General features: G+C 45.0%; 3 protein-coding genes across 4 annotated transcripts in view; 2 read left to right on the top strand and 1 right to left on the bottom strand.

Annotated features, from left to right (window-relative positions):
* The window catches only part of CORO1A (coronin 1A), a 14,025-nt gene extending 7,502 nt beyond the window's left edge, over window positions 1–6,523 (top strand). The window contains exons 3-11 of the mRNA XM_072417240.1: window positions 742–864; window positions 1,015–1,144; window positions 1,610–1,791; window positions 2,687–2,806; window positions 2,893–2,997; window positions 3,163–3,308; window positions 3,590–3,647; window positions 3,724–3,939; window positions 5,333–6,523. Of these exons, the coding sequence (XP_072273341.1) occupies window positions 742–864; window positions 1,015–1,144; window positions 1,610–1,791; window positions 2,687–2,806; window positions 2,893–2,997; window positions 3,163–3,308; window positions 3,590–3,647; window positions 3,724–3,939; window positions 5,333–5,437 (1,185 nt within the window). The 3' untranslated portion in view covers window positions 5,438–6,523. The remainder of the gene's footprint in view (window positions 1–741; window positions 865–1,014; window positions 1,145–1,609; window positions 1,792–2,686; window positions 2,807–2,892; window positions 2,998–3,162; window positions 3,309–3,589; window positions 3,648–3,723; window positions 3,940–5,332) is intronic.
* Window positions 6,524–8,402: 1,879 nt separating this feature from the next.
* On the bottom strand, window positions 8,403–10,374 carry BOLA2B (bolA family member 2B). Its single transcript, XM_072417251.1, has 3 exons — window positions 10,238–10,374; window positions 9,295–9,392; window positions 8,403–8,676 (listed from the first exon to the last, which is right to left on the bottom strand). The coding sequence occupies exons 1-3, from the start codon at window positions 10,310–10,312 to the stop codon at window positions 8,577–8,579; spliced, it is 273 nt and encodes a 90-aa protein (XP_072273352.1). The 5' UTR covers window positions 10,313–10,374; the 3' UTR covers window positions 8,403–8,576.
* Window positions 10,375–10,429: 55 nt separating this feature from the next.
* LOC140334944 (structure-specific endonuclease subunit slx1-like) lies at window positions 10,430–16,883 on the top strand. 2 transcript variants are annotated; one of them, XM_072417250.1, is made up of 7 exons: window positions 10,430–10,528; window positions 11,247–11,443; window positions 11,711–11,762; window positions 13,266–13,601; window positions 14,854–14,981; window positions 15,484–15,568; window positions 16,571–16,883. In XM_072417250.1, the coding sequence occupies exons 2-7, from the start codon at window positions 11,271–11,273 to the stop codon at window positions 16,598–16,600; spliced, it is 804 nt and encodes a 267-aa protein (XP_072273351.1). In that variant the 5' UTR covers window positions 10,430–10,528; window positions 11,247–11,270; the 3' UTR covers window positions 16,601–16,883. The 2 variants fall into 2 exon arrangements, with proteins under 2 accessions (XP_072273351.1, XP_072273350.1); XM_072417249.1 differs by lacking the exon at window positions 10,430–10,528 and adding an exon at window positions 10,540–10,794.
* Window positions 16,884–17,109: the final 226 nt, after the last annotated feature.

The raw sequence follows: 17,109 nt of genomic DNA on the forward strand, positions 1-17,109 counted from the left end.
GGACCCAAAGTGAGGGGGAACTGGTGTCACCTGGACAAGAAATGAGGGGAACTGGTGTCACCCGGACCCAAAGTGAGGGGAAACTGGTGTTACCTGGACCCAAAGTGAGGGGGAACTGGTGTCACCTGGACAAGAAGTGAGGGGGAACTGGTGTCACCTGGACAAAAAATGAAGGGGTAATGGGTGCCGCCTGGACAAGACATGAGCGGGAACTTGGGTAACCTCCACAAGAAGTGAAGGGAAACTGGTGTCACCTGGACAAAAAGTGAGGGCAAACTGGTTTCACCTGGAAGAAATACAAGAAATACGGGAGAACTGGTGTCACCTGGACAAGAAATGGCGGGATAATGTCACCTGGACAGGATAGATCAGTGGCCAGTAATTGGCCAGCAGTAAGGCACAAGGAGGGCAAGTGGGTACAAGCTAAAGACAGCTACAGAGTTTGCCTAGAACAAAGCTGAAACACAAGGGAACATAAAAAACAATCATCATAGTATGGGGAGGCTCGGGTTTGACAAACACACTATGAGAGTGGCTTTCAAGAGACACCTTGCACCTGCTTCCAGAGAAAACTTCTCTTAGACCCACCCTGGGACAACAACCCCTGGAGATGAATGCTGGAGGACCCGTCTGACTCTTCATTCTTGGGGTTTAGGGAACAGCAGGGCAGACAAAGCAACCCTACTTACCTATAACTACCCCATGCGGTGTATGTAATTATCATGTGTCTTCTCTCTGCAGACCGGACGTCTGGATAAATCGCAGCCCGTCATTTGTGGTCACACGGCCGCGGTGCTGGACATCGATTGGTGCCCCCACAATGATAATGTCATCGCCAGCGGCTCAGAAGACTGCAGCGTCATGGTAAGTTAGGGAAGGTCGTATTCAGCAAAGGGATTTAAATAATTCCTATTCTATATTAATATTCTTAGAAATCAAAAACTGGAGGCCAAAACTGGTAAAGTTTGCAATTTGTGTAAAATTTTTGGGCCAATATCCTCTTATGTCTTCTAGGTGTGGGAGATCCCAGATGGAGGTCTGACCCGCTCGATCACTGAACCCCTCGTCACCTTGGAAGGGCACACAAAGCGAGTGGGCATTGTCCTCTGGCACCCAACCGCCCAAAATATACTGCTGAGCGCAGGTAAGCAGGTGGCTGGTGAAGATATCGGCCCTTAGGACCCAATATGGATCCTTCACTTTTCTCCATGGAAATGTTGACAAACAAGGCCGTGTGACCTCAATCATGTGACTTCTGTTTACAATAAAAACCAAAGGTCAAGCAAGGACTTGAAGATCACATGACTTATGTTGATAAACAAAAGTCATGTGACTGCAAAATGTAAACACACACACAGCCTCATCTTGGCTCCCTTCAGCGCTTCCTCCATAGTTCTAGCTACTTTGTCCCATGTTCTCAATAGAGCGATCCGTTTGGCCGATCTTCCCCTTCAGCGGAGATCACATGACCAAATACTTGGGGTTTGGAGGCAGCACTGAAGGGAGACTAGGGCAGCCTGTTCTCCAGGGAATTTAAGATTTTTGTTTTTATACTTTATATACATCCCAAGAGGAATGTTTGTTTCAATCTTTGCTATTCCCTCACCAGGCTGTGACAACGTCATCTTGATCTGGGATGTGGGCTGTGGTCAGTCCGTTATCTGTATAGACGAGACACACACGGACCTCATATACAGCGTGGCCTGGAACCGGGACGGGAGCCTCCTCTGCACCTCCTGCAAAGACAAGAAGATTCGAATCATGGAGCCCAGAGCCGGAACCATTGTGGCGGTATGTCTCCTGCTTCTGGTTGGGAGACTGCAAAAATCTGCACAGAAAACATTAGGAGAGCAAAGGGGATTATTCCATGGGGTAGAACAAAAGATAGGGGTGACTGTCAGCCAATCGCATTTCCCTTTATAAATATAAGGGCAGAAAATCTGGAATTCAATGAAAGAGCAGGGATCCAGATTTGCATCCAATGTTTCCTTATGGGATCTGGGAACCCCTACATGTGATGCTGCAGAGGAGTTCCCAAGCACACCCCCTGCAGATTCCATGCTCACAGGACTTCAAGGACGGTCATGGGGCATTCCTAGGTGTTTTTTAGTTTCTGTCAGCTGCCACCACCATGCTCATTAAAAATGAATGAGTTGTTAGGTGCTTGTGATGGTTGGTTGTCAACCACCCCTATTCATTTGTTATTGGGTAGCCAGGAATACAGCAGACGTAGTCACGGTTATAGGGTGCAGGGCTGTTTTCTATTCTTATCCTTGCTTCACTACTCCAATAGCTAGGGATGTAGCACAAATATTCATGTTTTTACAACATAACAGCTAGAGTAGAAAGGAGTAGCAACAGAAAATGTGAAATGAAACCAACAGCACCACCTAGTGGCACATACTGATAACTACAAAATGAAATAGATTTCTTATCCACATACTTTTTTTCTGGGTCAGTGACTTAAAAATTACTGAAGCCTGCACATCAGCAGAACAGCCAAAGCACCAATGCTTCATAAGATCTCCTTGACCATAACTAGCACAAGATCAGTCGCACATAATTTCCAGCACACCTGAATATTGTATAGAAACAAACACAGCAGCATGGGGATGGATAGCTGGGATCGAATGTATAGGTTGCCAAGAAGAGTCTAAGAGCCCTGTGGTGTGTATGTCTCTTACAGGAGAAGGAAAAACCCCACGAGGGCAGCAGGCCGGTCCGCGCCATCTTTGTGTCCGATGATAAGATACTGACCACCGGATTCAGCAGGATGAGTGAGAGGCAGGTGGCCTTATGGGACATGGTAAGTGGCCAAGGACTGGAGCTCTCTAAGAGAATACTGAAAGAGGATGTTTCATAATCTTGTAATCCAAATCTCTCTCTCTGCAGAAATCCCTGGACGAGGCACTGACCCTGCAGGAGCTGGACACAAGCAGCGGAGTCCTCATTCCATTCTTTGACCCAGACACCAATATTGTGTATCTGTGCGGCAAGGTAAGGTGGACAGTATTGGTAAATATCAGAAATAGATGTGTGTATGAATGACGGAGCAATGCTCGGTCCTGTGGTTCACACTACCAATGGAGGAGCAGAATATTATTCATGCACTCTATGTATCACGCTACGCCCTATAGAAGTAACATTCACATCTTCTGACAGGGGGACAGCAGCATCCGGTATTTCGAGGTGACAGACGAGGCCCCGTATGTCCATTATCTGTCACTGTACAGCAGTAAGGAGTCCCAGCGAGGAATGGGCTACATGCCCAAGAGGGGACTGGAGGTCAACAAGTGTGAGATTGCCAGGTCAGTAAACAAAATCTAATCTCTTATGTCCTCATTTCCTCCCCATAAATCTTTCTATCCTTTCTGAAGAACTGTATGCTGGTGGCTACAACCCATGCTCCATTCACAATGTCTACATTTGTATGTCTCCATCCAGAATGTCTACACTCTCATTCATGATACCCAATGCAAGGAATTATGGGATATGGAGTTTTTGTCACTGCTGTGGGTTGTGTATCATGTATGGTTACCTGTGAACTACACTTTTCAGCCCCTGGAGCTTATAGTTGACTCTTTTTCAGGTTTTACAAGTTGCATGAAAGGAAGTGTGAGCCGATTGCCATGACCGTGCCAAGAAAAGTAAGTTGGGCGCCCACTATAGGATGGGAGCAGGAAGGAGAATGCAGACATTTATACAGCAATGTTTCTCTTGCAGTCGGACCTCTTTCAGGAGGATCTGTACCCGGACACAGCGGGCCCAGATTCAGCTCTTACAGCGGAGGAATGGTTATCGGGGAAGAACGCCGGGCCCCTGCTCATCTCATTGAAGGATGGATATGCTCCCAGCAAAAGTAGAGAGCTTAAAGTCACCAAAAATATCCTGAACACCCGACTGCCCAAACGCAGCCAGCCATCCAATGGAGGCAATGTGGTAAGAGGAGACACGGAGATAATACTTTAAGACCTTTAATAATAAGCCCAACTTTGCTGGGATGGGGGTACCTGAGCTGCTAGATCACTGAGAGAACGGGAGCAGGAAGAGATGAATTCCTAAGTCATGGCTGGTAGTGGGGAGCAGAGTTGCTTGAGGGAGAGTGAAAGAGCTGAGCTGCTGAATTGGTGCCAGAAGTGGGAGCTAAGCTGTTGAGCCAATACTGTAGAGAAAAAAAACAGCAAACTGAACGGTAAAAGGACAGAGTGTGTGTGTGTGTGTGTGGGGGGGGGGGTAGGGTGACACAAGCAGGTGAGTACCTGTTGGCTGGTGGAGGTGTCCAGTTACTGCCGGAAGAAGAGAAGCGGGAGCTGAGCTGCTGAGTCACTGTTTGAAAGAGAGAGGAGGAGCTGAGCTGCTGAGTGGGTGCTGGAAGAGAGCTAAGCTACTGGTCCAATGCTAGAAAGTGAGAAAAGCTGGTACTTTTTTGAATGGTGGAGTTGCTGAGTTATTGCGGGAAGAAAAGAGGGAGCTGAGCTGCTGAGTTAGTGTTGGAGGCAGGAGCTAAGCTGTTGAGCCAATGCTGGAGAGAGAAAAAAAGGGAAGCTGAAGTGCTAAAAAGACATGTAGAATGTAGGGAAGTAGGGTGACCCAAGCAGGGAGAGTACCTGTTGGGTGGTGCAAGTGCTGAGTTATTGCTGGAAGAAGAGAAGAGGGAGCTGAGCTGCTGAGTTAGTGTTTGAGGTGGGAGCTAAGCTGTTGAGCCAATGCTGGAGAGAGAAAAAAGGGGAAGCTGAACTGCTAAAAAGACAGAATGTGGGGAAGCAGGATGACCAAAGCAGGTGAGTACCTGTTGGATGGTGCAAGTGCTGAGTTATTGCATTGTAAGAAGAGAAGAGGGAGCTGAGCTGCTGAGTTGGTGCTCGAAGCAGAAGCTAAGCTGTTGAGCCAATGCTAGAAAGAGAGAGAAGGGGAAGCTGAACTGCTGAACCAATGGACTGTGGGGGATAGAGTGACCCAAGAAGTTGATTACCTGTTGGAGTTACTACTGAAAGAGGAGAGAAGAGGGAGCTGAGCTGCTGAGTCAATGCTAGGTGGAGAAAGTAGTTAAAGAGAAGATTAGTCATTGCTGGGATAGGAAAAATGAAAGATAAGCGTCTGAAAGGGGGGAGCAAGATGCCCTAAGCAGGTCAATGCTGGTATGATGGGGCTAAGCTGCTGAGTTACTTCTGGGAAGAGACAGAAGGGAAGCTGAGCTGCTGAGTAATTGCCGGGATGGGCAAGGGGTAAAGACTGGAAGTTTAGACACAGAAGCCATCCAATCACTGGTGAGATGGGGAGAATTGCCCCTAAGACTGAGAATAAAGTCATTAAAATCCCAAATGTCTCTCAGTCTCAGGATTGCAGCCTGGAGCAGCTCTTGGAGGATATAAAGCAACTGAAGAAGACTGTGGCAGAACAAGAGAAGAGGATCGCACAGCTAGAAGCAGCCAAATAACTCCAGACCACGAAAATCCCCGTCATTGCCAGGAGAACACTGTCCATAAAAGTGCCTGAAATGAAAACTGTCCGTCTCATCCAACTAGATTTTGTTCTTTGTTTTCCATAAAGTACTGGAGGAATCTCATTGGCTGCTATAGACACATAAGACAGTCCAGCTTTAAGATTTATAAATCAGCGCTCCTATTGAGTGTCTAGAATGATAACGAATGTGGTGTCCTATAGCAACCAGCAATAAAAAATGTTCATCGGCGGTACAGACAGTTCTTATTTCAGGGACTTTAATAAAAGCAGCCCAGTGTGTGATTGATGGTTATTTAGGGCCCCAGCACAGTACTGGGACTCCAGCAAAATCCTAAATTTTAGGCTACACACACACGTGCAATAATTATCATTGGAAAAGAACGACTAAGGACCGATCGTCTGATAATTGTTAACAATAAAAATGAACAAAGACTGGCCAACGACGCTGAGGAACGAGGAATGTCGCTGGAAACGAACGACCGCCCAGGCGGATCAAGTTGGGCGACGATCTTTCGCTATCTATTGTGTGTACGGTCGTTTAGTGATCGTGGATTGTTCTGTGAAACACTTTCTCCTGTACATGTCACTTCCTGCATTGTTCAAACGATCGTATCTAGTGTGTACAATATTGGTGGATTATATTTGAACGATCATATTGTTTCAGCATGTACAGAATTGTGCACAATACCATTGTTCAAAATAATAGTTGATTGGTCGTTAATCGTTCGTTATATGATTATTGCACGTGTGTACGTAGCCTTAGTCCTGGATAGAGAGGGAATTTCCTGGTGGGTTCTTATTGCATCATACATTCCCAAGGCAGAATAACCCTCCCCCATTCTCTGTCCAGAACTAAAGTCGTTAGAGTTGCACTTTAATGATCTCTGACTGGGTGAGACTTGCACCTATATATTATAATGTGGTGTAAATACCCTGCTGTCCAGAATCTTGTGTCACCCACTGAAATATCACATTTATCAATATTTGTTCTGTCATTCTGAGATGGAGAACCAATTCTTAGCAGCCTGCAAACAAAATAAAACATTTTCCCTTTGAATAATAGTCACCTTTTTTTTGGAGGGGGTGGGTTAACAATACTACACATTAGGATCACTGGTGTTCTCCCGGCCCCTTTTAGCAGGGCGCACCACCCGGAACTTCTCACTAACCACCTGGCTGTTTTGGGGTGATTACTGAAGCTTTAGACCACAATACTACTAGATTGTAAGCTCTTTGGGGCAGGGTCCTCTCCTCCTGTATCACTGTCTGTATTAGTCTGTCATTTGCAATCCCTATCTATTGTACAGCGCTGCGTAATATGTTGGCGCTATATAAATCCTGTTTAACAATAATATTAATAATACAGGGGCTGCCACTCACATACAGATTCTTCCCACCCAGCTTAAACACATTTTGGGGGAGAACACTAAAAATTCTAACTAACTTTCAGATATGAGAGCTGCTTCAAAAGCTGGTCATGTGACCTCACCTGGAGAACACTAGAAGACAACAAATGTTTAGGATTGCTTCATGAAAAGGAATTTGAAACAACAGGTTCAGTCTGTGGAATGGTGCTACTGTTTTGGGGAAGGAAGGGGGGCGGGGGGGCACATTAAAGTACAGCAGTCAGGAAAGAAGTACAGGGCCACTATAGGTGAACTGCTTCTGAGAATTGTGTTGCAGTGTTCTCCCCAGCCCCTTTTAACCGGGCGCACCACCCGGAACTTTTCAGTAACCACCCAGCTGTTTTTGGGTAGTTACTGATGAGTTGGGTCACAATACAGGGGCTGCCACCCGCCTAAAATTTCTTCCTACCCAGCTTAAAATCATTTCTGGGTTGAGCACTGTAGTCCCTGGCATAGGCGAGCAGAATAGCACAGCAGGTGCAGGGGATTGGCAGCCAGTGGCTAGCCATGTGCCAACTGTACGCAGATTCATCCTTTTGGTCTTCAAGTAACACCCAACCTGCCCCACTGGCATAACTCCCATTCACATATCTATAGAAGGGGGGGGCATCTAAATGACATATTCTAGAGCTTGCCATAGATGTGATCTCTTTCAATCCACCTGGAATTGCAAATAATCACAAAGGACTAAACAATCCCCCACCCGAGCGTTGGATAGATCACCAGAGTCTTAGCTCGGCAGACGTAAACTCTAAATTGATAAATCAGAAAAGTAAAAAAACTTTTGCAATCATTACCTCCATTCCTTTGTCATTGATGTAAAAACATTTTACCATCGGCCTAATATTATATAGGACTCCCTTGTGCCATGAAAACAGTGCTGACCCTTCTAGGACTGAATGCTTTGAGACCTCTGAAGGGGTCCCGTGGTCCCTGACACCAAGACATTAGCAGCCGATCCTTTAAGCCTCCACCGGATTGCCCTCTTCCCATAATGCATCTTGCTGCAATCTTTTCCCCCAATTCTAAAGGATTACGATTCATCAGAAGAGCCCACCTTCTTCCATTGCCCCAGGGTCACTCACATGCCCCCTGTAGGTGCTTTCAGCAATGTACACTGGCTGTGTGGTCTGCAGTTATTTGGCCCCATACATGCACCTTTCTATCATTGCCAGTATTAGGCGTTTCAGCAACAGTAAATCTCCTGTGGGATTAGATAAGCCCCCCCCCACCCCCTTTCCCTCGTCCTCAAATGGCCTTGACCCTTTTGGGTACATACAAGAAATACCCCACAGGGATGGTCAGTCTGGAAAAGCTCTGACCCATCCTGACTGGGCCCTGGTAAGAGTCATTCAGATCCTATCCCTCCATATGTCCATAGGGGGCACTGCGACCAGACAATCCCAATTATTACCTTCACATGCCACATTCTTAAAAAAATGAACATTTTGATATTTTAATACCATTGCTATGTCTATGGTCAGCTCAACAGCTGCAGATTGCAAGCAAGGAACAAATCAGATCCCAGTCATATCACTATAATTCCATTTATTGAGTATTGATTTCCCTTGGGTGAGATATTCCCATGTGGCCCCCGGAGTGTCCATGTGAGACAGCCAGCATCCTTCTACTGAACACTACAGTCCACAGAAAAATGGCGGAAGGCGGGTCTGAGGGTGGGTACGTCAATAAGTGCACACTCGGGTCTTACTTCTCCTTTTCTTGCTCCCACTGGGCCGGCGTCAGAGTCTTCTGTTCAAAGGCGTGAATGATCTTCAGCTCATCGGCAAGGCAGCCGTTGACCAGCCTGTAGGGGGCGACAGAGTCAGCAATGGGACATCATTGTTATATACAGTGCAAGCAGCTGAATACAGAACTGGAATTTATAATTATCAAGTCACCTGGGGAGGAGATTGTAGTTCTGTCCTAGTGATATACAAACCCCTGCTTGTAAGTAAAATCACCCAGCTACCTCCTGCCTGCCATAATGACTTCCTGTTTATAATGATGAGGTCAGAGAGGACAAACACAGCAATGTTATGTATTTGTCTGAAGGTTTATATTATAGTGTAAGAATTAAAGTTCCAGCTGTAATACCAGGTGATTGCTTTATTCTGTGCTGATTGGTCGGCAGAATCTTCCCCTTGTAAGGAGGAACCACCACCCACCCCAGTGGCTCCATAATAATCCTTTCACACAAAAACCCTGAACCAGCAATACCCAGAATCCTCCTCCCCCTGCCAGATCTGTATTCCCCATCCAGACACCTTACCCAGAATCCTACCCCCGCCCCCCAGTACCAGTAATACCCAGAATTCTCCTCCCCCCACCAGATCTGTATTACCCCATACAGACACCTTATACAGAATCCTAACCCCCCCCCCCCTCTATGCACCCCAGTACCCAGAATCCTCCTGTTCCTCACCTGTGTCTCTGCAGCAGAGGTTTCCCTTCAAACAAAGGTGACACCACCACGACTTTAAAACTGGTGGAGCAATGATTGGGGGACGTATCTTCTACTTCCTGGGTGGGGCACAAAAACACACAATTATTATACAGCAGAGGTGCTGGGACTTGTAGTCCTCTAATAAAACATAAACATTCTAGGAAATGAGCATTCTACAGTCAGGCAATGACCGTATGGAGGGCAAGGTGCTGGGACTTGTAGTCCTCCAGTACATGGATTATCTGTGACTGTATGGTGGGATAGCGCTGGGACTTGTAGTCCTCCAGTACACAGACATTTTGTGACTGTATGGAGGGATAGCGCTGGGACTTGTAGTCCTCCGGTACATGGATTATCTGTGACTGTATGGAGGGATAGCACTGGGACTTGTAGTGCTCGGGTACATGGATTATTTGTGACTGTATGGAGGACAAGGTGCTGGGACAATTAAAGGGTCACTCCGGCCACAAAAATTTCTGTTGTCAATGTCCGGACCATGCAAGTTAAAGCAGAACTCCAGGAATAAGGGACAATGGGGGAGGGGGGGTGATAGAAGGACCCACTCACCCCTCCCCCCAGACTAGTGACAATATTATTAATAAACAGGATAGCGCCAACATATTACGCAGTGCTGTACATTAAATAGGGGTTGCAAATGACAGACTTAACCTTCCCATAAGCCTAAAACTGCAGTGTCAGCACTGGGTGGGGCCCTCCTTTATCTTCCTATTATCTCATCCCTCACACACCTCTGTGCCATGTACATTTGTACATCCCATTGTTAGTATTATATATGACAGGTTCTCTTCACATGTCAGGAACTACACAGGCCACCCCAGAGTAGCCATGGCAACAGTTCTATAAAAATGAATTCCCCCCTCAGAGAGTCGCACCGGAGCCCGGTGAGGTCATGTGTCCTTACCACGTGATCAGCCTGCAGTTCCCGACGCAGCTTTTCTTTTAGAGCTTCGGCACTCAGCGATCCGTCACCAGCCATGACACCGGCAATGCTGTACTACTGCGCATGCGCCTAGCAAGCTGCACCGCTCACACCTCCCTGCCCGTCATTGGCCACTATCACCGCGTGCGCGCGTGCACAACATCAGTCTGAACCAATAGCGAACGCGCTCGGCACGTGGAGAGGCGGGGACTACTATGAATCTCTCCTATCAGAGATGAAAACTTGTGGAGCCCCTGCAGACCCTGACGAGAGGTACTACAAAACGCCCAATACAAGTAATCCTTTATCCTGGATTCTGTGACAAAAGTCTGGAATCTAAAACAAAACATACGTGAGATTTATATATTTCAGTGAACACAAAGCCGGTTAATAATGTTTTATTGCTTTATGTATGAAATTAATCAGTCAGGCATATGTGAAGATAGTCTGGTTGTCGTGGAAGCGGTTTTTAAATCTATAATGTAAACAGGAAGTGACGTAATAAACAGGCGGAAGAAGGGCAAGAGGACTGGCAGCTGGTAAGTGGGCTTTAAAAAACGATCCCGTTTGTGGTATAATATGTTATATTTATTATATCAGGTGCACTATATGGTCCAGCATGCCATGCAGGTTTATACCAGCTGTGGGGGGAAATCCTAGGCAGCTTGTCCATCGTGTAGTCAATGCATCAAGTCCTCAATAGACTTCTATAGAGCTGTGTGCCTCTGGCCCCAGAGGACAACCCCATTGAAGTCTATAGGGCTACAATGTACAGGCATGGATGTAAACCTCTTTCATGTGGAGAGGCGGAGCTAGGCTCCTTGTGGGAGGGCCTAAACAATTACACTTCGAATTTATAATTCTTTTATCGTTAAAAAACAAGTTACAACATGGAGTTCTTTTTTGATTGCAGAATGGGGGACCCAATCTGAATTGTATTGTGCAAGCTGTAGCTCTATTAACTTATCATTCATGCATTGTCTCTGCACAGGAAGACATCAGGCCTGTGGTGAGGATGGTGGTGGAGGTGGAAGGCTTCTATGGCGTCTATATGTTATACTGCACCAACCCAAAATACAAAGGACGCATCTATATCGGCTTCACTGTGAACCCCGAGAGGAGGATCCAGCAACACAATGGCGGGAAGCACAAAGGGGGAGCCTGGAAGACGAGCGGGAGGGGGCCCTGGTAAGGAAGACGTGATGCTATTGGTCTGAATGAAGCAATGCAGGATTTACAATGTGGGGGGGGTTAGAGGTGCAGGTGGAGCTGAATATTAGCCATGTCTCCAATACTGATACATTTACTATTGGAGAACTATGAGGAGAACCCAGCCGGGTGATAAGATTAACTCTTGTTATTCCTATTATTTAGAAATCTCTCAGCCCACAGTTATTAAAACATATATCTCTGCATGTAAAGGTTTATCATTTATTCTCCTTTCCCCCCATACAGGGACATGGTGCTGATTGTCCACGGTTTTCCCAATGATATTGCAGCCTTGAGGGTAAGAATTTCTTGTCTCCTTCCTAATTTTTACTGATTTGACCAGAAATGGTGTTACAAATATTAACTTAGCCACTTAGCTTGGCTCCAGCTCCACTCACATTTTTTTATTATTATTACAAAGTATTTTTATAGCGCTGACAAATTACACAGCGCTGTACAAAGTTCATAGTCATGTGACTAGCTGTCCCTCAAAGAAGCTCACAATCTAATGTCCCTACCATAGTCATATGTCATTACCACAGTCTAAGGTCAAATTGGGGGGAAGCCAATTAACCTAAAGCTACGTACACACTTCCAATTATTATCGTCGGAAAACGAACGACGAACGTTCCTGCACGATATACACGAACGATCGTATAGCACCGATCCTGCACATAGAGGTAACGACACGATCGTTCATAGATATTGTACACACAATAGATACGATCGTTTAAGCGATAGAGGAACTATGTGCACGACAGGAAAGTGAACGGACGTTCGTTCATCACGCATGCTCTGAACATGGACGATCAACGAACGACCGTACACACGAACGATGTTCAACGATCGTCGTCCAATCCGATCCGCCGGTCCGGTCGTTCGTTTCCAGCGACTTTCCTCGTTCGTCGGCGTCGTTGGTTACTTTTTTACGAACGATTTTTTTGCCCAATCGATCGTTCGTCGTTCGATTGGAACGATAAAAATTGGAAGTGTGTACGCACCTTTACTTCATGTGTTTGGAATGTGGGAGGAAACTGGAGTACCCGAAGGAAATCCACACAAACACCAGGAGAACCTGCAAACTCCATGCAGATAGTGTCCTGGCTGAGATTCCAACCTGTGACCCAGGGCTGCAAAGGCCAGAGTACTAACCACCGAGCCACCATGCTGCCCAGTAACTTGGCTCTGCTTCTGTTTTTGAAGTATGGGGGGACCATGTGACCTCCTCCTATTGACAGTTCTAGCAGCCGATTGCTTGTCACAGAAAGGGGAAAAATATTGGGCTGCATGGTGGCTCAGTGGTTAGCACTCAGTGGCCTTTGCAGTGCTGGGTCCCAGGTTTGAATCTCAGCCTGGACACTATCTGCGTGGAGTTGGCCGTGTTTGTTTCCTCCAACATTCCAAAAACACGCAGTTAGGGTAATTCGGCTCCCACCTCAGACAGTAATAAAAACATATGACTGAGGTAGGGACATTAAATTGTGAGCCCCTTTAGAGACAGCTAATGACATGACTATGAACTTTGTACAGCACTGTGTAATATGTTTAGTGCGATATAAATACTGAATGATGATAATAATCGTATCCCTGCACCCCCCAGCCTCCAAAATTGTGTATTCTGTATTACATATGGGCTGTGTTTATTTTAGGGAGATTTTTCTTGAAAGACTTTAAAGCATCACGTTGGATTGGAGAATTAGATCAGTTATTGTAGTCTTTTCCCAGCCTGAACGTTCAATAAATAGGAATGAAGAACACGTTGCAGTCTGTCATTGACTTGCCTTTGTCTTTCTATTCCCAGTTTGAATGGGCATGGCAGCACCCCCACGTATCCCGCAGGCTCACGCATGTACCCCGGAAAACAAAGAAGCAGTCCAGTTTTGACTTCCACCTGATGGTTCTCTATCACATGCTACGAGTGGCCCCGTGGAACCGCCTACCGCTCACTCTGCGTTGGCTGCGACAGGAGTACCATAGAGAGCTGCCGCCATTGCTCCAGCCTCCTCTTCACATGCCCCTGGCTTTTGGGCAGGTGAGGGCACGACCAATCGCTAAAAAAGGAAAAGGCCAGGGGGAGGAAAAGACAGAGCAGCAGCCATTCCCACAGAGGTGCAGAGTCTGCTATGAAATGGTGCAGGTATGTCTCCACCAATCAGGAACCTGATGTACAGGGCAGTGTTCTGGGTACTACAGCATCCATCTACAGCAGGGGTGTCAAACTCTGGCTCGGGGGCCAATTGTGGCCCCCAACGTCCTATTTTTTGGCCCCGAAAGGAATCCTAAATATAAACTGCAGCTGGCCCGCCGCTGCATTGAAATAGCAACGCTACTACAATTCCTGGCATCACTCGTGTCTATAGACCAGCGGGCTCTCTGCCTATGCATGGCCCCGCATTGGGCTGTTTTAAAGACGCAAATAATGCTGGGATGTTTAGTAGCGGTGCTATTTCAATAAAGAGGGATTTCCAGCAGCGGGCCACTCATAAGATTTAGCTCCGCATTGGCCCTGTCTGGCATTTCCAGCACTCCCCCTCAGCTGTACTTTCCCTTGCTACTCCAAGGCATGGACTTGAATAGTTGGATTTTCATACAAGAATATTATTGTTATTATTATTGTTAGCTTGTGCAAAAAGGTTACCATTGAAATTTAACTCAGAAGGCTACAAATAGAGAAAGAGGCATGGGATTTTTTCTTAAATAAAATTAAAAAAAAAAGTCTAAAGTCCAAATATAGGCTTGTTCTAGATTGAATGTGAAGCAAAACCTGTTTCCATATGAAAAGGGTTTATATCTAATGAGAAGGAAAAATGTCCTCAATTTTTAATAAATTTTAAGGTTGGCCCGCGACTTTGTCTCGATTTTTAATTTTGGCCTCCTGTGTATTTGGGTTTGACACCCGTTTCTCTTTCTTTGGTTATTCAGTCCCCGATAGGTGGGACAATCGCTGAAAAAACCCTGAAGCTGCACCATTGTTATTTATCCCCTCCTTTTTAATAAATGCTATTAGGACAGATGTTTGTCTCAACATATTAATCGGCATTCTGGTGTCAGTTACTGTATAAAATCCTCACTGTGAGCTAATCACAAAAAAAAAAACTTTATGGAGTCTAGACATTCATGAACTTGTATCTAGGAGTCGTCCTTATGTCAGATTTGTCCTTAACCCGGGGACTACCTGTTCTTCCTTCACCTCCTAGATTGTAAGCTCTTCAGGACAGGGTCCTCTTCTCCTCCTGTGTCACTGTCTGTATCTGTCTGTCATTTACAAACCCCATTTAATGTACAGCACTGCCTAATATGTTGACGCTTTATACTGTTTATTATTATTAATAATAATAATAATAATAATAATAATAATAAATTGACCTCCCTCTCCTGTACCTGCTTAGAGTGAAGATGATGCTCTGCACTGCTTCCACCCCAGCTGTTCTCTGACCACACATATCATTTGTCTGGCTAAACTCTTCCTCCTGAACCAACCGCAGCAGCTTATCCCCGTGGAGGGTCTCTGTCCAAGGTAAGGAACAGTTTTATATCCTCATTTTTTTACTAAAGTAACCTGGAATAAGGTTAAAGTAACCTGGAATAAGGTTAAAGTAACCTGGAATAAATAAAAGCAGCAATATCTGACTTGCAAATACACGTTCAAGTATGGACAGCACAGTGGCTCAGTGGTTAGCACTCCGGCCTTTGCAGCGCTGGGTCCCAGGTTTGAATCCCAGCCAGGACACTATCTGCATGGAGTTTGCAGGTTCTCCCTGTGTTTGCGTAGGTTTCCTCTGGGTACTTTGGTTTCCTCCCACGTTCCAAAAACATTCAGTTAGTTTAATTGGCTTCCCCCAAAAACTGACCTTAGACTGTAGTTTTGACATATAACTATAGACTTTGTACAGTGCTGTGTATTATATTGGGGCTATATAAATACTGTGTAATAATAATAGTAAAGTAACCAGCTGTGTGACAGTAATTATTGCACATTTTCTTATATGGAACGTAACCTCTAACAATATTTCTTACAGTTGTGGAAATTCTGTGCTGTGGGGAGATCTGATCCGACACAAGAAAGGCTGCTATGGGGATCTGGAAGAAGTCTCCAATTCTCAGGTATGGAAACATACAACCTAAAACTGGGAAGCAGAATATCTGCCCCAGACTGAGGGGAAAGAAGGTGTGGATGGATGTCAGCTCCTGTATTGAGACCCAACTATTTAGTAACCAACAGCTGGGTTGTTAATGAAAAGTGCTGGGTGGTGCACCCGGTTGGGGAGATCACTGGCCCCGGGTAGACAAATTTTTTGATGCTCAGAGCTGGGTTCTATATTAGCCTAAAGTCTTAGATTTGTAGCCGCAGGTACATTTCCAACCCAGAGTTTTAGATTGTATATCTGGGATTATAAACTATTCTTCTCCTCAGAGGATTCTACATTAGCCCCAGGCCCACAATGCCATCACTTTACTATGACAACTGGGTTCCAGATGAATACAGAATATGTACAGCACTGTGTAATATGTTGCCGCTATATAAATATTTTTTAATATTATTAACAATAATAATAAAAGATATGGGTGCCAGGCGACCTGCTATGGGACCAATGTGCTGCTCATCCTTTTTTATCCTAGTTATAGGTAGTTCCTTTGTCCTAAAGTTTTGTTTTTGTGCCAGCTAGGTAAGCGTACCATTTTTCAGAGGTACGAATATCTTACCCCCCACAGAACTAATGCCACATTTGTTTAGTTTCATCCTTTCTGCAATCAATAAACCTGCCTGATTGCTCATAGTAGGAGTTTAGCTGCTTGCTTTGTAGCTCCCTATGTCTGATTGAAACCTCCTTCTGAGCAGTGTGGTAAAGAAGTAGCTTATTTTTACAAGATGAAAAAAAAAAAGAATAGTAGAGATATGAAAAGGAGACAGGAACTCTACCTGCAACATGGCTAGAAAACTGCATGAAAGTCACATGACTTTGCATAAAGAAATAATATTTTTATTATCTTCCTTTATTATTTAAATGTATCTGTATACATTCCCTCAGCTATATCACACTAAAAATAGATTTAAAATCCACAATAAATCTATTCAGGTATTTTTATGATTTCATCTCTCCGCAGGCTCATTGGGTGGATGAATTACACAGCTGACCTGACCAGCAGTTCCGTGCAATCAGTGTACAGGATTGTGGATCACATGACCGGTGTACAAGGAAGCCGGCTTCCTTACATGTTTTACAGGCCACGAGACACTTTGTAGATATTTTAATGTTTTTAGAGAAATACATTTTAGTCAATTATGTATGATGAGATTTTTTTTTTAATGTGAAAATAAGGAAATGTGAGTGAAATAATGTAAACGTGGGATTTGCATGTTTGTGTTGAATTTTAATAATAATGTGGAAAAAATAAAGAATTATTTTATGAAAGGTCAGACATTGCTTTCAGATGGAGATAAAGGTTATGTAAAGGATTATTATTATTAGGATTATTATTATCTCCATGTGTACTGGTGACCATTGTCATGGGGAACCCTTGAAATAACTTTCAGGTCTTCAGAGACCCCCTTCTCTTATTCCTAAATCCACAGCTCACAGTATATTAGTGTGGTGGTCAGTGGGAAGAATTCCTCTTACATTGCTGGCCCTTGGGAAGAATGT

This window comes from Pyxicephalus adspersus, chromosome 7, assembly GCF_032062135.1.
Source record: "Pyxicephalus adspersus chromosome 7, UCB_Pads_2.0, whole genome shotgun sequence".
Classification (NCBI taxonomy): Eukaryota; Metazoa; Chordata; class Amphibia; order Anura; family Pyxicephalidae; genus Pyxicephalus; species Pyxicephalus adspersus.

Coding starts and splice junctions, on each gene's coding strand:
- BOLA2B (XM_072417251.1), bottom strand. CDS start 10,312: ATGGCTGGTGACGGATCGCTGAGTGCCGAAGCTCTAAAAGAAAAGCTG. Junction 9,393..10,237: donor AACTGCAGGCTGATCACGTG/GTAAGGACACAT, acceptor TGCCCCACCCAG/GAAGTAGAAGATACGTCCCC. Junction 8,677..9,294: donor CCTCTGCTGCAGAGACACAG/GTGAGGAACAGG, acceptor CGCCCCCTACAG/GCTGGTCAACGGCTGCCTTG.
- LOC140334944 (XM_072417250.1), top strand. CDS start 11,271: ATGGTGGTGGAGGTGGAAGGCTTCTATGGCGTCTATATGTTATACTGC. Junction 11,763..13,265: donor ATGATATTGCAGCCTTGAGG/GTAAGAATTTCT, acceptor TTCTATTCCCAG/TTTGAATGGGCATGGCAGCA. Junction 13,602..14,853: donor TCTGCTATGAAATGGTGCAG/GTATGTCTCCAC, acceptor GTACCTGCTTAG/AGTGAAGATGATGCTCTGCA.